A 25758-nucleotide genomic window follows, 5' to 3' on the forward strand; every position below is an offset into this window, starting at 1 on the left:
CTTTGTAATAATGTCTTTTAAGCCGAGACCATTGCCTTATTCTGACTTCCTCATTAGCTTCCTGGAATTAGAATTATATTTCGATATATGTGAGAAAACAATGCATTAACATAATTTCTCATCTCATAATTTGACCAAGGTCATGTTACTGAGAGAACCCACTTTATCTCTACAGAAATTCGGGGAAATTGTTCAACATTTGTACTTGTGGGAAAATACTGCAGTGACACTACACGTAGAAACCAAATGTGATGTAAAGAAGAGAGGACCATGTTAGTCGCTTTTGATAAGAAAAGTCGATTAAACAAACGAATGCAATGCATATATGATTGTGATTATGTAAATATGCATATATCAACATCAAACTAAATCATAAAAAACTGCTTCATTTTACTGACTTTGATTGAACTGTTTTTAAAGTAATTCTAGCAATTAAACTTTCATTGTATGTGGTTTCCTAAATGTCATTGTCTAGAATTTGTAACTGATTTTATTTCAGTAACTTTTTCTACTATTCCAACATATATTACAAAAAACATTGAAAGCAATCTAGCGAATGTATATAGAAGGATACAGTGATTGAAAAACCTTCTGATCACAGTGCATTCCTGCTATACCTCTTGATCTGATGCTTTATATGGAGACAATTTTACAATTATCTCCAACTAATGGTTCTTAGTATTTTGCTTATATGCTTACTTCGCCAATTGACAAGTAATAAAGTTGAGTCGTGTCAACATATTTTTGTTGGTAATCGAATCGAGCAAGACAAATTAGATGTTAATTATATCTCGTGTTTTTGTGTACTATATGCAGCAATATGTTTTGCTACAAAATTTCGTTTCATTGATTGTCCATCTGAACATAATGTCAGTATATAAGAATTCATCAGTGTACATAATAGTTCGTTCTGTGTTTAAGGTTTATTCAACAGCAACAGAGAAATCTATTGTAGATAACGTAAAAACGTAAAAAATAAAATGATCTTCATAAAATATTATAAAAAAGATTAAATTACATTTGAATATAAAAGAATTATAAGGAGTGATAGATTTATACGTTTAATCTGCATACTTTGTTGAAAGTTAAGTGTTTCAGACTTTTTGAAAAACAGCAGAACAATATCATGAAAATTGGTAGATCTTTTAAGAAATTTTCAAACTCATATGATAATCCTTGCATAAATTAAAATGGTGTGTATTTCATTCAGAGAAATGATGATTTTAAAGATTTTTTCACAGCAACTCCTATTATTACTTAAAGAAAACAGAAAAAACACACAAAAAAGTAATGATTTAATAAAACACTCAATAATGAAATCAAAAGATGTTTGAGGTGTTAGTAAAAAGATTAAGGTAGACCCCTGCTTAATTGAACCTCAATACATTTACAAATACTACATATTTACTTACATATATTTTTGATTATACCTTTTATAACCGTAGGTATATTCGTAAAGTACAATAACTAAATGATGAGAGTTTAGCCTTCGAGATCAACATTTTATGATAGTTCTGGTTGAGAAAATGATAAGTCGTTATACATAATTACTATGTGTTTTAAGACAAAATCTTTTTTATGGTAATAATGATTCCTTCTTTTGATGGGTTTTTGTTTTTGAAATCCAAAATCTAACACATTTATTTTTTCAGAAAAATGCACACAAATCAATTGAAACTAAATTTAACAGTTCACCATTTTTACTTCCCTTCATAATTGCTACAAGAAAGCAGTTCATGTTTTTGTTTAGGTTTTCCTGCCTTTCAATATCAATTAGCAAAATTTATTTCTTTAGGATCTGAATAGTTAATGTCTTTGTATTTTGATAACGATTAAGCACGGATGCACCCATATTAAGACTTCAAAAAAGTAATGCAGGGGTATTATCTTAGAATTGATATTTAGCTACAATGTTTAGGTTAAAATGAAAGATACATTCTATGTATGTTAACAAGCTATATAGTTGTAAATTGGAAAATGCATGGTGATAGTAGCTTGTACACTTGGTAGAAGAAAAAAAGAATAAGAAATCCTTTTATGAAAATGTGCACCCAGGTATCTTTATTGATATATCATTGTTTCTGCAAAAAATCCTGATAACTGAACTATTAGTACTAGACAATTCAACTATATATGAGGTTGGATGTTTTGATAATTTGTTTTTGAAAATAATGATATTTTTATTTGTTAAAATTAGACAAGTTTGAAGTTTTTAGTAGGTGTTCTATGTTTAATTCAATAATAGTTACTCAGTTTTTTCTTGTAGATATACTAGAATCGCATATGCGGAACGTGTCAGATTTGATACATGTGTTCAAAGACACTGAAATAGCTGGGTATTTTGACTGTGAGTAACTACTTATTTTGTATTGTACAAGTAGTTGCTGAGAAAAATGCAGCACCGACAGCTACTTATAATTTACGTATACGTTTTTTGATTATGCGTGATTTTCATGACACTTCAGTTTTTGTTAACAATTTCGGCAGCTTGGTATTTAAAACAAAAATATTCAGGAAGCTACTAAATGCTACTGACAATACCAACAGTTCACTATTATACCTGTAACTACTAGTTACAAGTTACTAATTCTTCTCGTTGTTCATAGTTAGTCTTTCAGCTGAATGGTAATTCTAAACAACCTCAAAAGTATAAACTAATTGCATTTAGTTATTCGCCTAAATAGGTGCTTAACACATTATAATGTAGCATGGAAAGGTATACGATGCAAGTTGTTTCATGGTTTTTCATGTTTTGAATATATTCTTTGCATGAACATGCTGAGCAGCTATTTGACACATGGAACTAATTGCAACAATAACAATTGTTACAACAACAATAACAATACAAAAACAATAACATCAGCTCTCGTTTGACTTAATGTTTGACGACATAATTACATCATTAATGTCATTCATTAAAAGAAAAACTTGAATGTGTTTTTACTTAAACAAAATATTTTAGAACAATCCAATTGGTAATGTTAAATTAACATCTGATTCAACTAAGCAATTAAAATAAACTTTTGATAATCAAAAAAAAGTTTTGAGAGAAGATGTTTTAATTCTTGATACAAAATAATGTTTTTATACCAAGAAATAACAATATCAAAATGGCAAGTAAAAGAGAATCTGAATACGAAAAAAATGTCTTTATGCTATGCTGTCAACAGAAATTAACGTCAAAGAGAGGGTGTCTTGACATGGCAAAGATGGTTAGAGTGGTATAGGATACTTGCGTATCGTGACGTATTTCTGATCAAAATAAACAATAATATCAAGTATAATTCGATAAATATTTTCGTTCCCTGAATTGCTACCTAGAGCGTAGAGCAATGTTTAAGAACGTAACCTACGACTCTGTAAATCACGAGTTCGAATCCCGCTGGGGAATTTATAATTTTTACCCATCCAAATTTTAAAGAATATATTGCTTGGTCTAATGTTGTGAAATTTGAAAATTCTAAAAAGGAGAAAATATTTTGATTTCTATGTTCATTTTATAATATATAGGCAGGCGTTCAATATAATTTTACTCAACTAAATTGTTACATGACCAGTTTTAATATCCATGTATATAAACTATTTTAAATTCAATTTGAAAAACAGTGGGAAATAAAAAGTCAATCAGTGTTAAAGGGGCATGGTCACGATTTTTGTCAAATTTTATTTTAAAGTTTTTATTATTTACAATGCTTTAGAAATGCATTTCTAATGATCAAATTAAATTTGAGAGTCATTCGTAGAGTTATAAGCAAGATACAGAGCTCACAATTCTTTGTCATGTAAACAAGGTTCGTGCCCTGTTTTTTTTTGTTTACATAGGTTCAATATACCAGTAAAAAAAATCTTGTTCAAGCTTATTTGTCTATCTATTTACTGATTTTAAGCATAGACAAACAGTCCCTAACGTTTAACACATTCGTTTTAGGTTTAAAACCAAAATTTATACTTCAACGTTCAAAATGTAAATAAACGCTTTGTTTACATAGCGAAGAATTTCAAACTCTGTAACTCGCTTTTAACTCAACAAATGACACTCAAATTTCGGTTGCCTATTAAAAATACCTTAAAGAAGCATTGTAAATATTAAAATCGGAAAAATAATTTTTGACCAAAATCGTGACCATGCCCCTTTAAGTTTCTATAGTAAAATGGAACACCTGTGATAAATTCTTGTCCTTATAAATTCTACGCCCTTATGATACTTAAACTAAATCTAGTGATGAAAGTAAAATCTTTCTTATAAATCTTTCATAATACTGAAAGTTTATAGGTGGATAGGTCGTACAGAAACAATATGATATAAAAACATTTTTAAATAATTAGGAAAAATCCCAAGTAGAGAGCGATAGTTTTTTACTGCAATTACAGTTTTGCAAGCTTAAATAGATTTCGACGTAATAAATTTCGCACAGTCACATAAGGTATGCTATTAATTAGCTCTGTAAACAAGGATACACTAAACAACTTTATTTTGAAACATAAATAAACTTTTAAAATAGCATTGATGTGCTTGACCATTTCAAACATATCGATAATTAGAAGGTTTATGGTAGAATTCAGTTTGGTTTTTGTTTTATTCAATTATTTGCACAAGTAAAGAAACTCATCATCTTAACTAAACAAAAATAAATATAAACAAAACGTAATTCAGTGCATACATGCAAGATTAAATGGGTAAATTCGCACACTTATGACAAAGTTACAGTAGACTTATCTACACGAGAACTTAACAGTTTACTCTGATATGTTTTTCGTTTTAAGCTATGATATCAGATGGTACAAGTTGGGGTTGACGTTAACACGTGGCCTATGTTCGAATGTTTTGTCGTACATATGTTCCGGCACCTCGATATACACCCAATTTTCTTCCGGTGTGGTGTCTTCAATCGAAAAGTGTTCCAAAGGAATACTTTCGTAGAGGTTTCCATCACTGGCCACTGATTTGCGCGGGACTGGATGATTTTTATCTTTGGCATTTTGCCCAATACTGTATCAATAATAAAACATGATATACAAATGATGAAATGTATCTTGATAAAATAAGCTAACTCTCTCTCTTTTTTCTCTCTCTATCTAAACGATTTACCTCATTTTTGACCGTCTTTGTCTTACAATGTATATCACCAAGGCAATCACTGTGAGTTCTACAACACCGATCCCAGCGACTAAATATACTTTAATTTAAAGGTAACTTATAATTAATAGCAAATGAGTACATGATTTATTAAATGCATTTCATACAAATAATACTTCATACAAATTATACAAAAAATTAAAGACCATACTTATCATCTCATCTCTCTGTATTTTGATGGCAAGGTCACCTGAGAATAATGTTAGAATCAATGCATCAAAATATCAAATTATTTCTTTAGACGTTAGTTGCGATTATGAATGACTGATCAAAGATAACAAAAATAGCAACCCTAATTGGTGTTTGGTGGAGAAATTTCTACTAGGGGTGTCTGGGGGGAAACCTGAAGACAACTTGGTAAATTTTTAGATAAACTGACCCATTATTCTAAGATGTTTGATAAAATTTTGTAGTACTTGATAAATTTATACCAGTTTATTGTTCTTACTTATTACCATTTTTAATGTCCTAACCATTCCAATTTTTTTTGTTGCCAAAAAATATTTTCCATTCCATTTCATCCGGAGTTAACATAAAATTCTTCAAAATGAATTAGTTACAAAAAAAAGGTAAATATGTTGATTAAAAGACTCTTGAAATTTCCGGTCCTTAAAAGGTTAAAATCTGGGCAACTTTGTTTTAATGCAATACTACTACTACTTATACTAACGCTCAGAACTCGCTTGGATAAGAGATCCGTTTTCAACACATTTTAGTTTACTTGATAAAAACACCTTAATGGTAAATTCTGATGATTTTATATTGTTCATTTTCTATAAATAGGACATTTATGCAACCATATATGTAAGTATATACAGATACCCTATATATATAGCTGAATACCAAATCAAAGCGACCGAGAATGTCAACAAGCTGCATTCAGTCACAATTACACAGGGGTTTTTTTTCGAAAAACAAATCGGGATTTTTTTCTAACTCTTTAACCACAAAATTTCCACATCCCATTTACACTATATGTAAACAAAAATGTATTCACAAAAATGTCCTTAAACGTTGGCCTATCTAAAATGTTGCCATTTCACATTCATAAAATAAGGCATTGCTGTTTTGCAAAAATATCGCAAATTGAACTTACCAGTGTTTGAAGATAATCTTACGAAATACTTATCACATTGACCATATCGCATTAAAAAATCAAAATACTTAACAACTACCATTGTACAATATTAATATATACATATTAAAAAACCTAACATCGTTGTTAAAATAATGAAATAGATTTTACTGTAACTGTTGAATTATAAGAATATAACTGATTTAGTGATGCCCCCAAACCTGCTAATCACAATAATCACCTGTTGTGGAGTTCTGTTGTGGAGTGGTTAATTCTGTTGGTTTCAATGTGCTGGCCTTCCGAGAATTGTCAGTCGTGGAGAGTAATGTATTCAGTTTATGTGTTGTCATTTGTGCTGAGAATATATCGAATGATAAAATCGAATACAATTGTTTTTTTAGAGTTTTGCCAATTCAAAGACAATGCGCTTTAAAACAATGAGGTCTAAGACATTTTTGGATATATTATTGTCACAGGGTCGTAAAGAAATAACGATCAAAGTCTGGATTCGTGCTTATATTTGATTTTATATGATATAAGAAAAGAAACCTATAAAACACAGAAAACACATTCACAACACAACACACACACGTTGAAGAAAGACAATTACATGTACTACATATTTAACTAAATTACAAACACAATGGTTTTCCCAATTATAATACCGGTGATTAACCGACAGTATCACTGAATATGATGTTACAATAATATGTTTAACAGTGATCTTACTAGGTATCCAGGACTTTAGATAATAAATGAAATACTGATTCTTTGAAGATCAGAAGTACATTGGTACGTGAATCTAGCGCCGTAAAGGGTAGAATCTGTGGGCGGGACTTGCGCTTATATAGTGAACGAAGTTAGTAACGCATGCATATTAATGACTAAAAAGTCGTCTGTCATTGGTCGATGAGACATATATACCTGGTCACTAATAAAAACCATGTGACATATCACACCATTCACACGTGTACTCATTTATAGCAATGCATTTTATCAGCAATGCGCGATGATGAACCATACATAAATAAATATATATGAATTGTGACATTATTTTGAAGAAGGTTTGACTCTTTGATCTGCCAAATCTAATGCATGATAATTAAATAGATTCCATTTTAAGTAATAGCGATTGTCATATATACATAAATACTGTTCGTCATATATGAGCCAGCCCTGTGATATATGGCTTCCTAGTCGAATGTCATGCATGTTCTTTAGGAAATTCTGAATTTTCATAAAGATAATGAATGCATCAGTCCAACGATCAATATTTTGAAATTTGTGCTGATGTTTAGGTTGATCAATTAATTGGCGGATTTATATATTGCAAGAATGGAGGAAACATGAAATTTGTTTGGGTTCCTAACGAGCAATGTCCCAAAGTGAATGTATTTACCAAAAATCATCTTATCCTCAGTGCTAAAGCTGACATAGTATTTGAGCGGAAACTGTGTAGACCCCACAGTTAAGGTCAGGATGGTGTGGTTTTAGTTAAGAGAAACAAGAGTAAGATTACCTTTCGGCACAGTTGGCTCGGTGACCTGCATTGCACTAACACTGGTAGTGGGCGACTGTGGCGCCGACAGTTCAACTGGGCTTGTAGATGCCTGTGGGGGTGTCGGCTGTACTACTGTCTGGGGCTCATCCCTAGCCGCGGTGTGAAGTTGAGGTTGCCTGGACGACCGCTCCGTAAGGGCTGGACTTGCTGGCCATGACTTAGTCTTTGGCATAGTTTGCGTTAATTGTATTACAATAAAAATTTAGAAAAAATTGTTAAAGTGTTTTAAATGAAAAAGTAGCCCATATATAAGTAACCAATATAGGTCAAAATATGAATAAAATTGTAGCCTTCTTATTACTTTAAATGTTTCAATTTAAAAAAGAATAAAACCAAACATACGTCTTGTATTCATAACTTTCCCCGTTTTTGCAGAGTCTGTTGTATCCAATTTCTTGGGTCTTTTTGTAAACATAATTTCTGATGAGATTTTTAATTTTACTTTTGAGGTCCATAAAGAAGTGTGGTTCATCTCAGCTGTTTTAGGTATATTTACTATAAAGCATTATCAAGACATTGCTCTGATACATGAACAGTTCATATAAATTGTTTTTGGATAATCGGGCATATGAAAGCCAAATTGTAAGATATAATTTATTGACAAAACAGACATACAGCTTGTTCTCATAATATTTTCTGTTTTTGATGTCGGTATTTCACGATCTGTTGTTCCACACTTCTTTGGTCCAGTCGTAGACATGGTTTTGGCTGAGGATTTCGTTTGTATTTTTGAGGTCCATTTAGAAGTTTTACTCACCGCGGATGTTCTTGGTATATTTACTATGAAACATTATCAAGACAATTCTCTGATATATGCAAAAATCATGTAACATGTCTCCAAAAGACTGAATCTCAAAATTATCCTAATATCAATTCTGTTTAGCATGTACCTTTCCATGTCAAGTTAAATCCCTTGGTGTTGTGCAAGTGATCAGACACAAAGTGAATGTTCATGACGCTTCCATTTACTGTCAGACTGAAAGGTTCAAATTTACCGCATCTATGGATGGCCTTAAAGCAACACGGTTCTGTCTTATAGACCTGAAGAAACATAAAGTACTTATACAGGCTTAAACTATGTATGTTCTTGTTCTCTTTTCAAAGTTCTTTAACGTTTTGAATTCGTAATATGATAATTTTGAAAGATGAAATTCTCTGCAACATTATCATTCAATAAAGTTGATCATGAATTAAGTACGAATTTGTATATTCAGGCGTTTTTCTACAGACCTCTAAATAATCCTCACAATATGAAGTGTCCTTATACTTTTTGATGTCGAAGTCTTGAAAATTGAAGATGACACTGGCTTTCAGATTTTCTGTTTTTAGTGTCCATACATAGGCAGCATTGTTTGGATAGTTTCCAGGATAACCTGGAGAGGTTATGATACCAGTAGAACCATTCAGTGTGGCATCAATGTTTCCACTGTAGGTATATTGCTGCTTTTCTGATGCTTATAAAGGAATTGTAATAACATAAACCAGTTTCAAAATGACAACCGTACAACAAAATGAATAACGACACTTACCAACCACAGCAGTCATTAAGTAAAAGTAACTTAGAACACCCATGATATTTAAGAAGTCTAAAAGGCATGAAAGAAAAAAATATTAAATAAAGCCTTTATAATAGCTAATATTTATAGTGAGTTTTCATAAATTTCCCCTTTTTTGTTACATCATTACACTCATTACGTTAATAATTTATATTTTTGTTCTATTGGATGTTATTTGTGAAATACGCACTTATATTCAAATTAAAATAACGAGTTTTCATAAATTTCCCCCTTTTTGTTACATCATTACACTCATTACGTTAATATTTATATTTTTGTTCTATTGGATGTTATTTGTGAAATACGCACTTATATTCAAATTAAAATAACCGACAATTTCCGGAGTACAGTCTGTAAATAAATCACAAATAATGACTTAAATGAAAAATTTACTAGCATGCATCTATAAAATCTTATCATTTGTATTTAAAGGGAAAGGGTCATAATTTTCGTCAAAAATTATTTATCCAATTTTAATGAGTACAGTGCTTCAATAAGGCATTTTTAATAGACAACCAAACTTTGAGTTATAAGCAAATTACAGAGCCTACAATACTTTGCTATGTAAACAAAGCTTTTGTTTATATTTTGAATGTTGAAGTGAAAATTCCAGTTTTAGACCTAGAGTGTGTTAAATGCTTGGAACTGTTTATTTACATGTATGCATAAAATGAATAAGAAGATAGACAAATATGTCTAGAATATTTGTTACTGGTACATGTATATTGAACCTATGTAAACAAAAACAGAGACGAGCCTTGTATACATGACACAGAATTGTTAGCACTGTGTCTTGCCTATAACTGTACGACTGACTCTCAAATTGTTTTAATGATTATTAATGCATTCCTTAAGCATTGCAAATAATAAAAACAGAAAAATAGAATTACCAAAACTGTGACCATGCCTCTTTTAGGGGACATGGTCCAAATTTTTTAAAAATTTATTTCTCCCTTTTTAAAAGTTACAAAACTTCAGTAAGGCATCTCTAAAAGTCAATCGAAATGTAATATACAAAACAAAGCTCCGGTCATGTTTTTGTTTACATTTTAAATGTTCATAGAAAAGTATAAGATAAGACCGACATGTAAATTGAATGTGACGTTAGGAGCAGTTTTTTTTATGCTCAAAACGAATTAGCCGATAGAAAAATCAGTTTGAAAAAGATGTGTATACCGATGTAAATAATAATATGGCACAAACATTGTGTACGTAACAAAAAATTGTAAGTAGAAACTGTTCTGTATCTTGCTTATAACTCATATTTTGGTTGATCGATAGAAATGCATCACTAATTAAAAGTATTATAAACAAAATACAAAAATGTAAAAAACCAATTGACCAAATTATTGACCATTACCCTCGATTAAAGAATAAAATCAGTTTTTTAAGAAGAACAACTAAGGCTAAATGAACACTGACAATAACCAACTCCCAACCATCCCAAAAGCCATAAAGTGAAATACGAATTCAAAACAGAGCAACACTGATCTCAAAGATAGAGGCGGGATCAGGTGACTAGGAGGAGTAGGCTTCCTCTGCCGACCGGTCGCATCCGCCGTGTACTCATTGTCAAATGATGAAAAACGGAAGAAACCGTAGTCAGTCTGGTGTATAATTAATGATCTAACAAATATGAAAAAACGTCAGTCGGAATGTGTTCTAATTAAACGCATATAACTAGTACATGTTGCTACAGATACTGCACTAGCTTTATCCCGGTTTAGGTTTATGATTGCGTTAAGTCCCCCAATTCTGTCGATTTATCAAAACATAATAGCAAACTACAAACGATTTTTTATTCAGGAAATGTTCGCTACCGCTGTACATTACTCTCAGGTTGAATAAATAATCATATATTATCTTTAATTTATGATTTGTTTCATTGTTTTAAGTATATGCAAAATGCTAAACACAACAGTTATGCGTTTTGCATTTGCATCACATTGTTCCTTGAAAGTACTGAATAGCCAAAAATTGTTTTTGTACATGTCAACCGAAATAATAAACATCCGTTAACTGTACATTTTACATGTATGAACAGTGCCATTTCATGTCATTTTAATAAATAATGACAGCTGTGTAAAAGGTAAGTATTGATTTATTGATAGGCGTTTTTATAAGCTCTAGGTTTCAGAACAGGTTTTCAGAAAACAATTTCACAATGCTGCAAACTTTTACAAGTAAAAACTCTAAAGATCTTAATTTGATACATTTGTTTTCAGTATTCAATGTTATAAAATAACACCAAAGTTTAATTTCAACTCGGGTCTAAATTCCTCGCTATAACTAAATAAGCTCAATTTGTAATTGGAATTTGGGTGTTTTGAAATCCTTTAACAATTCTCTTAACTCGAAAAGACCATGTTGAAAACACGACAGAAGACATGATCTCTGTTTAGCATCTTTAGACTATCCCAACTACGACGTAGAGATTCTTCTAACACTAACACTCCATCCAATGTTAGAATATTACGTTTTAATATTAATTGTACAATTATTTGTTAAGTCAATGACAATGCTCTGTTTGACATTGTTTTGTGTTTTAGCGTAAAGGCAAAAGAACGTTCTCAAATCAATTTTGCTCCATACATTTTTCACAGCTTGTCAGTGGGTATAATAATATTAATTGATACCGATGCTACGTCGATAAAACAAAACGTAAAAGATCGAAAGTGTGACGTCGTGGATTAGAGTTCAATGGCGGCTATCAAGGCTGCGTGAAATTTAAATCAAGCCAGGTATTTTTGTTTTATGCATTTTCTGGGGGTTTTAAAAGAAAATACAATTTATGATCACATTAGATTTAAATTAACTGTTGTATTATGATTTATAATGCTTAAAAAATGGGTTTTAACAAAAAAAAGACTAAGGGAATTCAGACTAAAGTTATTTTATTAGTACTTGATTATTAATTTGCAAAGGACTATATCTGGTATTGTCAAATATTTGCCCCCAATTCTAATAAATTTTTAAATAGTATGGTATAAAAATCAAATCTTCATAAATCATTGAACAGAGGATGCATCACTTTTATCTTGGTTTTAGTTATTATTGCTCAGTCGCTGTTTTTCTATGATGTCACCTAACTGACCCAATTCCCGCAATTTTTCAAATAAAAAAAAAGGAAAATATTTTCTTATTTTTCTTAATATTTTGCATTCGGAAGTATACAGCGCTGCTCTGTTCAAGCTCAAGGTTCACGTTTAGCATATCGTATAATGTACAAATGCCATTTACACGCTTAATTTCAATTACATTGCAATATGTCAAAAGACCCGGGTGTGCCCCTCTATTTTCAATGATTGTAATTGGTGAAAAAGTCAGACATTATCAACATATTACCTGGAAATCCCAAGCCAAAAAAACAATTCCTAAGCCAAATTTTCTTGTTTGAGGTTTTTTTCTCAAAACACTAAAACACAACCAAAAATAATATTTACTCTCTACTCCGATACAAGAAAAAATAATTTTCTCATTAATCTATACTACTATATTAAAATAATAGACTCTAATTTTCGGGGTTTAATGCCAAGAAATCGTAAGAGTACTGTCTTTTGTTTTATATAATTTAAACATCATTGGTACGTGAAGATTACCAAATGAATTTGTTTTTATTTTTTCTCAATCAGGCTTCGCTAATCAATAATCAACGAAAATTCCTTTAAAAAACCCGGAAATCATCTGAATTGTTTTGGATTTTACAATCTTGCGCATGTGCATTTACATTCATGCTAATCACGGGAGGCTCTTTAGTTTATGTTTCCACAATATCACATTTTCATGGATAAATTCAAACGTTATTACAAATGCATTTTATTTTTAATAGAAAATGTGTCATATATTCTGTTCATCAAAGGAAATACGGAAGACAACTCTAAATCAGCGCATTTAATGTTTTCATAAGAATATGACCTACAGCAAAAACGATTTACAAAAAATGTTGAACATTTCATGATGGTTTGCATTAAACACATTGAATACTGTTTAAATGCTATCTACATACTTATATTTAATTACATTGCATTAGCTTTAAGATGTTGCTAATAAACATACGTATGCTATGTTTCGACACCCCCCCCCCCCTTTCCAACGTGATAGTAAAAGTCGAGAAATTCAAGTCATAATCAATAGATTAAGGTCATTTATAAATTTACAGTGTAAACTTATTGAGTGCATCGTGTTGCTAAACCTTAAACACGTAAACGATTCAAGTCGCAATATTGATTGTTCGTATATGTGGACAACAGTCTGTAAATGTGTTATTACGCTGCAGAGTTCATATTAATCAACCCAAGTAGGCTCTCACAAACAGTAATATCAATTAAAATTTAGTGCAAAGGTTTATTTTAATAGGATTTCACACTATTTATCTAACATATAAAGTCCACTAAACCTATGTTTTATATATATATAGCAAAGCAGTTTTCTGTGTTTAGATATTCATATAAATGTCACAATATGTATGTCACAGTATGATGGGAGCAATGGTCACACAGTATTGTCACTGACTGGTGTTATGTCTCCATATGTGTAGTCATACTCATGTTCAATAACTTCAATGTACGTACTCTCATTATATCCAGTTTGATGTAGGGTGTGATTATTGGATACATCATTCAGTTGAATAATTTCGTAATTTCCATGACCACAGTCTCTTGAGAGAGTAGAGGTAGAGTAGGGATTTGTTGTGTTCTTGTTGACTTCCTCGTGTCCTAGATTCCTATCATAAAGAATTTAAAAAGAACATAGCATCATAATGTTTAAAACGACCTCTCTCTCTCTCTCTCTCTCTCTCTCTCTCTCTTAAAATCTAGTTCCTGATATACCTGAAGTTTATCCGACGTTGTTTCACAAAATATATACCAATGACTGTCAAAATAACTTCTATCACTACAATAGCTGAGATCAAATATGCTGAAAGAAAAAGATTGTTGATTAAGAATTGGAAGTACAACGACTTTTTGTGTACTGTGCAATTTCAATTTCTCACCCACGCTTAAATCCATACTTATCTCTCGTAGATTAAACGTAGCTGTTTGATTATTTGCTGAAAAAGTCAAAACAGTTTTTAGAATAAAACATTGATTATTCTTATTTCACTAAAATTAACTGTTTTTGTTCACAAAAATAAGGAGTATGTTTTTGTAGACTTCATACTCACTCGAAAAGTAAGAAGTCCCCTGAGTTTATATTGAAAGAGGCATTTATCACTTTCAAAATCAACAATGTGTTAAAAGATAGCTAGGAGAGGTGAATTTATTTACCCCAATTCATCAAGCATAAAGCTGTACCACCAAATCATATGATTTCCTTTTTATTCTATAATATTCAGAATTTTCCATTTTGCAAAACGCCTTTTCTAACGTATAGTTTTTATAAAATAAGTCACTACCTCATCTATTGCCATGAATTTATATAAAGAATAAGGAATCATTCTTTGAGTATTATGAAGTGATAATTTTGGTCGGGGCGTGATCAAATCCAATAAAGCCCGAAGGGCTTTATGATAGCTTTCATCCCTTATTACTTATATTTATATAATTTTAAGCCATCGTACGATTAAATATTTAAAGGACAGGTGACACAATCACAAAAACATTGACCAACAAGTTGATTTGTGAGTGGGATACAATTTCTGCAAAATTTTCCTTACTACTCCCATCTGTTTCACAGCTATTGCTGAATTACTGAGCTGATAAGACCCCTGACCTCAATATGCATATCTGAAGCCTCTGAGATCGGAAACCTTCGGTGCGACGTAATAGCCGACACACTGCCCATTCGCTTTATCTTTCAACCATAGGGATTTCTAAATTGTTCTTATCTAAAATCTGAAGTCATTAACTTTTGCTCATTACTATTAAAAGTTTGAGAACCCAATACATAAACAGAGTTATTCTAAGCTTAGAAACCCCATTTCTGTTTCCTCAGCAATTATGAATAAGAGTAAAAATTGTGACCTGTACTGTTAACTTTTCATTGATCTATATACTTCATGCTGGAAAAAATATGTCAGATGTTGGATTTGTAAAAGATAAAAATCATCAAATGGAATCATTGTTTCTGAAGAAAGGATTTTGTTTTGTCAACATCTGAGTGAATGATGATGTATAGAGACTTTTCGTAACCAGGAATTTCACTGGATTTTAAACCGTAAATAAACCCTAATTAAGTTAATTGGACTCAATAACGGATATTTTGATTTAAGCAGTATTGCCAGAATACCTGGTACCTGTAAGCAAATATATTTGTAAATTTCTTTAGTTCCACAAAATCAGGGGTCTACCTCAATCTCAATACTAATAACTGAAACATCTTTTAATTTCATTTTTTAGTGTGGTATTTGATCATGTTTGTTTATTGAAATTTAATTAAAAGAACTATATATATATACCAATTTTCATAATCAGTAAATACTGAAACAGTAGTTTCTTAACATAGTATTCAGGTTTTAAAATCGTATTAATCTCAGACTCCTTGAATTTTATCCAAATGTAATTTGATCTTTCTTTTAATAGTTTATGAAGATCATTTTTTGGTAGTACTTCTGAGTGTGTATAATTTATTCTCTATTGATCAAACATAAGAAAAAAAAGCCCAAAAACGAGCTGTTATGCACACTGATTACTTCTTATATACTGACATTAGATTCAGATGGACAATGGATTATTTTTTATTACAGCAACACCAATTGTTACAAATAGTACACAAAAAAGGGTTTATATGTGATATAATAAAAATCTAACTCATCGTGCTCCCAGTTGAGTTTTTTTTTTAAGAAAAAAAAATATTTAGATTAATATCAACTTATTCAAATCAATGTTTTGGATCTGCAAGATTGGATTAATATGCATATTATTCAAACAATATATTTCAAACTTTACTGAATACTGACAATCTGAGCAAGTGGTTGCCTGTCTGGCTGACAGGAAGATAATCTGCAATAAATGATTATCAATCACAGAATCTTCAGATTCATTCTAATATAATTACTTTTTTTTTCAATTCCTATAACCACTATCTTATGTACATGTAATCTTGTACATTCTATAATCTTATTGCTTTGTTTTTAGGAGAGGGTTCATACACTTAACTTTTCAATAAAATATGCTTTTAATAAATTCACTTTAATCTGATAGTGCTTTATTTCAAAATCATCATTTGCAACACAAATACACTATCCTGTACGTGTAAATAAATCCTCGTCCATTGCTCTGTTTACTATGTAGCCGATAGCTGACTATGTCATCTTTGACGAATAACGCACAGGGGTTTCTTATCTCATTAAAGATCGGCAAAACTCGGAGATCTGCTGCAGCTGGGATTTTCAGCACACTTAATTGAGCTGTGTGTTCTTATCTGATGCTAATCAAATGGAAAAATTGTTATAAACTGATTTATATTTATCAAAGAAAATGTTTTTAGAAGAAAATGATTTTGTGTCACCTGTCCTTTAAATATAAATAAGCAAACCCCGCTAGCGCCTCAATTTGGCGTCATTTGTATAATGGGTTATATAGTACAAAATCGATACGTAGTGTTATCCCAGGCAAAGACACTGGAAAATGTAAATATATACATTTATAATCGGGATTTTCATAACCTGGAGTTAGCGTTCGTAACACGAGTTGTCTTTCCATTAGAGCAGGTATAGCACTATGTAACCAGTATAAGCGAATGGTTTAATCGGTTATTGATGTAAATTGTCAATGTAGAAAGATGATTGTGCAATTAAAGGATGCTGTTATATTAAATAAAAAAAAAACCAGTAGAGAGATTTGACGAGCGCGCTTAATTGTACAATATCCAGACACATACCATGGTTTTTGAAAGTGGATTGACGGGGGGGGGGGGGGGGGGGTTGGTTCATATAAAAAAAGAAAATAACATTACAATCTCAAATCGTGAAAATTCTATTCCGTGTTTGTGTGTGGGTGGGTAGGGGGGGTCTACTGTACTGTACTGCATGCCTTAAATCATAAAATCATTTCCTTTTTTTCACAGATTCTTAATTTATTTACTTGCTCCGAAGAAGGTGGGAGACCTTCATGTTTATTCACTTTTTATTTGTAAATTTATGAAAAAGATCTGCTGCAAGAAGAAGTTGGGAGGTTAGCTCCCCCCCCCCCCCAACCTCATTGATGCCACGCGCCTGCCATCTACCAATAGATAGTGCAGTTGCTGGCGGTGAAATACTTAGTTTCAGGAGAGCGCTGCTGATACATGTACATTGTATTATACAGAGAAGTGGACATGCAAAGCAATCCTAAAAACATGGACGGTTTTGTCTGTCCACCTCTAAAAAGAGAAAATTTCATTCTATCAGTAGGTCAAAGTACAAAGATAGACATTATACCTACGTACATATGTAGCTGTACTGATCATTGGCAGACCTTACAGTACTTCATCTACATCTTACTATACTTCATCTTGATGGATTTCATTTAGATTAAGGAATGACTAATTTCCATTTCATCGTCATGGGAATTTAAGAGATAATGGATAAAAAACATCTGCAACCTAGCTTTTGCGCAATTTTTCGCATACACGCCAGTAATTATGTTTTCATTTAAAGTTTATTCCCTAAAATGGCGTTGGCTATAGATTGTACGTGAATAAAGTACAATTCAATTATATAATGGGCACTGAGATAAATGATAAGAGTAATGAAGGTAGGCTACTGGAAGTAAAACAAAATCAAAGTATAGAGAGTACTGATAGACGGGGTATTGAAACTTTGAATTTGTAATTGTCCACGTTTTCCTCGAATATGTTCCAAAAATTATGAGATTGAATTAGTTGTTTCAATCTAGTATGTTAAAATTTGGCTTTTTGCAATTGCTTGACACTTTCTAAATTTTACTAAATCCCGGCCGGGACATCATAATTGTAGAAAATTGACACAACGGTATTTTATGTAAAACAAGACCCCAAGGAAAAAGAAGATTGGTGAATAAGGCGTGTAAACTTCCCATATGGGGATAGATAAGAAACTATAAAATTAGAATATGAACAAATCTCATAATTTCTTTCTAAATCATTGAAAACAATGTATATTTACCATAACATCGATTTATAACCTTTAATTATGTTAAATATCTAGAATAGGTTGATTCAAACTGGCGTATGCGTGTCAAAACCTTCAAATTGTGTCATTATTAGAACTTCAATGCCTTTTCTTTTATAGAGTGGGTCTGGGATCCATATTTTTGTCATAGTCTACATAAGGTTTAAAGGAAATCAAACCGATTTCAATCAACAAAAACGTGGAGAGATGACCCACTATACTTTAAAAATGTCAATTTGTATCCCAACAATTTAACGTTTTAGAGAAATACTACAAGTCCGTAAATTCGTGGTTGAAGTTGCATGTGGCATTTCACAATGATGTTTGTTGTGACTGAAATGGCTCAGTGGTTAGAGCACCAGACATTAGGTAACATTATAGAGCTAGGGTTTTTAGGTTGTGTGTTCGATACCACCAACACTTTAAAATTTATTTTTTTCCTAATCGTTTGTTAAAATATTCAAAACTGAAAATAGTTAGAAATTGTACTTTTGTAAACTTGTAATATAACATCACTTTGTATATTTGGTTGGGAAAAAAATTAATTTAAATTTTTTTTTTAACGATAAAACCAAATGGGCATTTGCTCTATCTTGGTCCCCCATCTTCTTTTAAAAAATACAACTTACCGGGAAACTCAAAACAACTCTATTTAGGTACATAATTCAAATCGTTAGATTTATTTAAGTTTGTGATCCAAGGAAAAATCCACAAGTCAGACGGTATCTGTTATACAATATTTATGAAAACTCCGAAAACTCTCAAACTGCTGAATTACCGAACAAAGTAAACATTTGTATACCGATAACAAACACAGGCACCTGACGTTAGAAACATTTCTTTTTACAATAAGATTATTCCAAGTACTATAACAATACAAAAAAGGTCGTCGCGGTAGCCTTTTTGATTTTTTAGACCGATTTATCTGTCACGATTTTCTTGCAGCGATTCATATAAAATTAATAGGTAAAAATAAATTCGTTCGCCACTTACAACTTTTTGTGTAAACTCGTGCATCATCTACACGAATTACGATAGAACCGTTCCTGAAATTTCATTAAAAATAATACTCCAAATCCAGTCAACTGCTTTACAAATCGATAGAAAATGGAGACCAAAAGTGAATGAATCACGTCATATTTAGGGGTAGACCTTTCCTGATTGGCTGTTATATATGTCGTTAAAAATAAAGCAACAGAATAATATAAAGACATTAACTGATAAATGTACAGAGATAAGTCAGTTAAATGACTGGTAAGAAAAAATAAGAAAAATGTCTAGATCATTTACTTAGTGCCAATGATTAAGGAGAGTTGGTTTCATGTCTAGGAAAAAATATTCACATGGCGGTAATATGTTTTACTGACAATTGATAAAGCAATAATTATCGTGTGATAATTGTAATTTGTTAATTTTAGCTATTAATGCAGAATTATTTGATTTTAAAATTTCTAATATTTGCAAAGTTAACGCTTTTAACAGCAAAGTTAACAAATGTTTTAGGACATTGTAATTTCATGAGTCTGTGTCCTTACAATACACTATCGTCTATTAAGCGCACATTTTCATGCATGTGTTGGAAAAAATAAACTTAATTTCGAAAGCGATTTAATTTCATTTTTTCGAAAAGCTACAATAAAGGATTTGAAAATCAGATTTTAAAACTACGATCATAAAAACATGTACTTTTTATCTTCTTAATGTTGAGATAAATACTTGTCTATTTATTCACATGTACTACCACACGGTAAATTAAAAATTTAAAACATAACAACCATGCATTATCTCTGTAATCATAGGTCTAATATTGGTGCGAGATTTTTACCGATAGGAGAAAGATCAGCTGAGTTTCTGATGAGAGACATTTTAATTAGATATTGATGAAGAATCCTTTAAATCATGAATTTGACTGGTTTTGTCCGTTATAAAGTATAGAAAAAGTGTAAACTTATGTCTCATAACATTAAAAAAAATACAAGATTATATATTCTAACTAAGCCGGACAACATGAACATTTAACTTGGTTCTTCAATCGATAAGATTGCATATATTATTTGATCTATTGGTCACCCAAAATGTATAATCTATATAGACTTTGCTTACAATGCATTGTTCAAAATTTAAATTCAGTTTAATTAACTAAAGAGTCAATGAACGAGAAGGCAAATTCAGACTTGTTTTTATTTTCTATGTACAAAATTCCTTTAGAGATGAACAGTAGTCAGCAAGTAGACTGAAAGCCAATGAAACACCTATTTAATATCTAAGACATCTGTGTTTAACCCGTCCAGATTTTAACCTCAGTCGGCTCGCGCATGAAGTTTGGTATTTTTCAGGTGAGTGATAGATTGTTAAAGTATAATTCACAACTTTTCAAAAATGGCACATTGCGTTTAGGAACTTTACTTTCGATTCAACCTTCAACATTTTCTATTGATTAATGAGCTCGTCCACCAACTGAATCGTCGACGGCGCTGTTCATCCAGTTATGTACATAACTCATTCCACAAAACACTACAACTGTTGAACCCGAGCAAGAATATTTGATCAATAAAGCTATTTGTTTATTTTCTTTATAGAATTTGGTTTAAACATAGAGGACTTAAAACGATTTCATGCGTGTTTTTATAATTAATATTTACAGAATTGCGTGAAAAATTTCTGCACTATTTCCTTACGCGTAGACTCAATTCATGTGTTCTACGCGTGCTTTCCGGTTTGAGACTTCGGCTGACAGTAAACTGATAGACGGGGTCACGTGATGCCTGGTACCAATACCAATACCCAATGCGTGTATACAAGCATCATTTTATAAAACAGTTTGCGGGGGGGGGGGGTCAGTTCGACCGAAAATCAAGACGAAAAACAATTAATAAATTAAATTAATCACTTTACAAATTATCAAAATTCCAGTCTGTGAAGTTAGCAGGAGTGTGTGTGTGTGTGGGGGGGGGGGGGGGGGTGTCTCGTATATATGTATCGTTGAATTTAACAGAATTATATACATGTATATGCATAATTATATTGTTTGTGCGTTGTCCTCAAAAGAAAAAAAATAGGGACAGTTCGTTAAGAATTTATTTTTCTATATTTGTTTTCTATGAAAAAAAATTGATTTTCAACTCCAGCCCTCTATAATATTTATAACATCTTTCGTTTCTGCTAACAGGTGGGTTCGTTTAATCAGAGAAACCACTATACCACCATCCATCCGTTAGCTCACAAATCTCTTTCAGAAACGATAATTTAGGTCTAGTTTATGGGAAGACCGAATATTTCACGGGAAAACAACTTATATTGGTTCTATTCTACTGGAATAATCGAAATTAATACATTACAATTATAAACAATTGCTTATTTATCCTAAATATACATTCTACATGTAGTTAATCTATCGACATTTTATATAAACCCCGGAATATTTCCCGCCTTGGTCGCGGACACGCCTTATGTATTGTTTTACTAACATATCCCCGAGGACCCAAACTCCGTCACCTTAAGCAGAAAACATTCAGCGTTTCACTGTAAATTGTTTTTTGCGGTTTTTATCATTTGCAAACACTTTATATAACCTGAAACGTTATAATTTATATGATTATTAACAAAAATAGTTTTATTATTAATCAAATAAGTCCTCTGAATACGACGTTTATCACACATGCTATCATAATTTATGAACCTAACTCCGTCACCCACATAATCTATGATACGCCAGGGAATGGAGACACATTAACAATTCAGTTTAAACTAATCTTGTATCTATGCCAAGTTATAATATTAAGTAAAATTGGTGTATACAGTTTAAATTGCATTTAATTTCAATTAAGTGAAATGATCGCTAGAATAAAAAATGGGCCCTTGTAAAAACAATCACAATGACCTTTTCCATGTCGAGACCACTATATTTTGTGACGTTGGCATAAATTTGCATACTAAATTAGCCATCTGTTTACTTTTATCGACAAACCAATCAGGTGAATGAGTTGCAAGGTATTGTGGGCTACTACAAGTTTCAGTGTATACAAAGCGTATTGAAAATATATACCATTTGGAATTGTCCTTTGGAAACTCATTTTGAATGATTTTTCAGAATTTATGAAATTGATATGGACAATTATGTCTGAACTTCAATTTCTATGCTCACATTTAAAAAATATTGCATATGAGGACTTATATCAACCTATTTAAATACCCCATTGTCAATGTTCAAAAAAGAGATACGTCCTATAGAATTAGAAGCAGTGAGTACCGTTTTTTCACGTGATATCCCATATTTAAGACAACAATACTAGAATCCGCGTTGATATTTTCTTCAGGGACATGCATCAGAATGCTTAACGGACAAAATACTATATGCTGCATAGCTTGCGCTTCTGCGTTTGTATATGTGTGCATTTCTAGTACCGTGGCTATTCACGTATGTTAAAAGTGTACAGTTTCTTGTATTTATTTCTAGTGCACAATGATAAAGTCACCAAAACACAATTGTGCGCTTTTTCTTATTAAGATCTGTTTGTACTTGTATGCGTATGTTTGTCAGTCGTTTGATACTGATCATTTTTGAAGCAACAATTGATCAACTAAAACAACGGTATTTTTCGATGTTTGCATGGAACAAAGTTAATGGTACGTAATCTTTCCTTTTTTACCTTCTAAAGTAAAAATCAAGATGTACAAACATTCCGGCAAGCAATTAAATATTGTGAATAAAACACACAAAAACCACGTGCTTCTGTTGAATCGTAAACACGTTGTAGACCGTCATGCATTGCAACTCATTCAATGGATTGGAGAATCTGCTTGACGTAAATACTGTCACGTGTTAAATATTGCTATCTATATAAGGTAGTGTACCCGACCTGTTTTCAGAATGTATGGATGCCGTTTGATTTCCGTCCTTACATATTTCAAATATGTCATTTCAATTATGAATATATTAAGGATAATATTACTTATTTATAACATTTATAATAATGTAGCATACTCAAGTACCGACATACCGTATATATCTGTAACCCTGTATAAGGCAAAAATTACGGCATGTTGATTTGACGTTATCATTAAGTGCAGTGCATAAACGCTATTGCGGACCGAAAAAATGTATTAATAACCTTAATAAAAAATAAATTGGATTTGAAATTTTTCATCTTCACCTCTCTTAAAATGACTGTACTCCTAAAATCATCGAAAGGGCCCGCATGTCAGAAATATCGTTATTTTGGTGCATCCGTGAAAAAGTGTAAGCTGATTACACGCAATTATTGTTGCATAAAATGAACAAGGTGTAATTTTGATATGTTTGAACACATTTTTTAAATTTACCGTTGTAAATTGTTGACATTTGATTGAAGATATTTGACATGCAAAAAATGACGTCATAATTGCAATTGATTTGAAACGGTGAGGAGTTTCCCGAAAGTGACGGAGTTAGGGTAGTGACGGTGTTAAGGGGCTATGCGATAATTTATTATTTTAGGTCAGTGGTATCGTGACTCATAACTTCAGATTGTTGGTGAACACCATTACCTACGCTGGTAGGAGAAAAACATCAATTATTTCATATTTAATTATCGTTAAGAAATACGTAGATGTAACAATATGGAGGTGTTACATACCACTTGAATTACGCATTATAATTTGTTTGCTAGAGTTGTCGAGGAGTTGAACATAATTGAATCAATTTCAGCCCTCCCTTCCCGATTCTGACTTTAAAACTAGCAATAATAATGTCAGAAAAGTAAATAGGTACGTTAAAAATAACAAATGATAATATTGTTCATGACAAATTCACACTAACGGAATTCACAGCTTTCTGGTAACAAGTGGCATTTTGCTTAGCTCGCCTGAATACTAAACACAAGATAAAATTTGAAATATTTAGCATCTTTCAAATTTTCTTTTTACAAATTTGATGGTAAGTGGAATTCAATGAATAGAAATACTAGGATATTATATTACTTTAAATGATTTTATATCCAATAATTTAAGGTGCTGGAGCTATTTGTTAAAATTATTTTTAATCATCAAATTATGAACGTAATAATGGTTAAAGCTTACAATGGTTTAGCCGTCTTAAAATAAGGATAAGTTTTAAAGTGAGCAAAATTTTTATTTTATATTTGATATATCGATCAAACTTAAAAGGCTTTTTTTACCTCTTTCGTTTACTACATACGACTCTGTATTCTTTGTAAATGGACCATTTGTGTGTGTCCTTGGTTGTTTTTGGTTCGAAGTCAACAAAGCTGACGGCAACGTATGGATGTCCCTTGTTGACTTTTTTGCTATAAGATTTGGTGTTGTTGTTGTTCTTGATGTTGTCTTGGTTGATTCTGTTGATGTCGTTGTTAGTTCTTCTGTTATCTTTATTGTTGTCTCTGATGTTGTTGTTGTCGTTGGTGTTGTTGTTATCTCTGTTGTTGTTATCTCTGTTGTTGTTGTCGTTCGTTTTGTTGTTGTATCAGGGAAGTATACTAAAAGGTGGTTTAATGCTTATGTTATATATTGTGTAAAATATGTGTTCAAATTGAAAACTATTTTCTTAAAAGTAAAATGTACCTTTCCAGGACAAATAAAACCCTCTAGCGTTGTGAATGTTATCCGACACAAATGTTACAACGAAAATGTTCCCAGTGTAATGAAAATAAAATGGAGGGAGTTCACCACATCTCTTTACAATTAGTGCGTAATTCGGTTCTGTTCTCTCTATCTGACAAATAAATTTATACACTTTTTGCTTTTGCTCATTTGATAATGATTTTATATACGAAATTGTATTCAATTGCACCTAACAATCTTAATATGGTATTCCTACCTGTAAATAATCCTCACACATTGAAGTATAGCGGTACCTTACCACACTAAAGTCAGTAATGTTTAATACGACCATTGCGTTGGAATCTCCAGTTGTCAAAGTCCATTTGTAATGTACATCGTTTGGATAATTTCCAGGATAACCAGGTGACATAAAAGCACCACTACTACCATTTTTCCAAGCGTTGATATCTTGGTTGACGGAAAACATCTGCCCTATTTGGTGCGGGTAAAATATTGTGGTTTTTGTTATAACATAATAGTAGTAATATAACAAATTAGTCAATAGTATATTATTGTAATACTTACCAATCACAGAAGGTATCAGACAAAGAAGCGGGAGAAGGCTCATCTTATATGAGAAGAACAGACTTCGAAACAGCTCGATGCGCTTTGAAAGGAAGAGTGACAGTTTAAATTAGTTTTGAGATAAATAGAAAACATTACTAATCAATTTTGAACCCTAAAACCCAATAACTTCATAAAACTTGAGTAATACAAAATGGGCGTGTCTTATAGCATAAGCGAAAAACGGTATTGGCTTCG

At 31.6% G+C, this 25758-nt stretch overlaps 2 protein-coding genes across 3 annotated transcripts; both read right to left on the reverse strand.

Moving 5' to 3' along the window:
• Positions 1 to 4660: 4660 nt before the first annotated feature.
• Positions 4661 to 9366, reverse strand: LOC117680801 (uncharacterized). Of its 2 annotated transcripts, none has more exons than XR_010711493.1 (8): positions 9303 to 9360; positions 9004 to 9227; positions 8664 to 8814; positions 7732 to 8553; positions 6454 to 6567; positions 5289 to 5327; positions 5090 to 5177; positions 4661 to 4990 (listed from the first exon to the last, which is right to left on the reverse strand). XR_010711493.1 is itself a non-coding variant. In XM_066077743.1 (8 exons), exons 4-8 carry the CDS (start codon positions 7943 to 7945, stop codon positions 4765 to 4767), a joined length of 681 nt encoding a protein of 226 aa, XP_065933815.1. In that variant the 5' UTR covers positions 7946 to 8553; positions 8664 to 8814; positions 9004 to 9227; positions 9303 to 9366; the 3' UTR covers positions 4661 to 4764. The 2 variants fall into 2 exon arrangements, 1 of the variants encoding a protein (XP_065933815.1); XM_066077743.1 differs by having other exon boundaries at positions 9303 to 9366.
• A 4049-nt stretch (positions 9367 to 13415) lies between these two features.
• Positions 13416 to 25758, reverse strand: LOC117680802 (uncharacterized). The gene is made up of 7 exons (XM_034443513.2): positions 25522 to 25758; positions 25214 to 25428; positions 24958 to 25108; positions 24555 to 24872; positions 14341 to 14379; positions 14159 to 14246; positions 13416 to 14052 (listed from the first exon to the last, which is right to left on the reverse strand). The coding sequence occupies exons 1-7, from the start codon at positions 25562 to 25564 to the stop codon at positions 13821 to 13823; spliced, it is 1086 nt and encodes a 361-aa protein (XP_034299404.1). The 5' UTR covers positions 25565 to 25758; the 3' UTR covers positions 13416 to 13820.

This window comes from Magallana gigas, chromosome 3 (assembly GCF_963853765.1).
Source record: "Magallana gigas chromosome 3, xbMagGiga1.1, whole genome shotgun sequence".
NCBI classification, from domain to species: domain Eukaryota; kingdom Metazoa; phylum Mollusca; class Bivalvia; order Ostreida; family Ostreidae; genus Magallana; species Magallana gigas.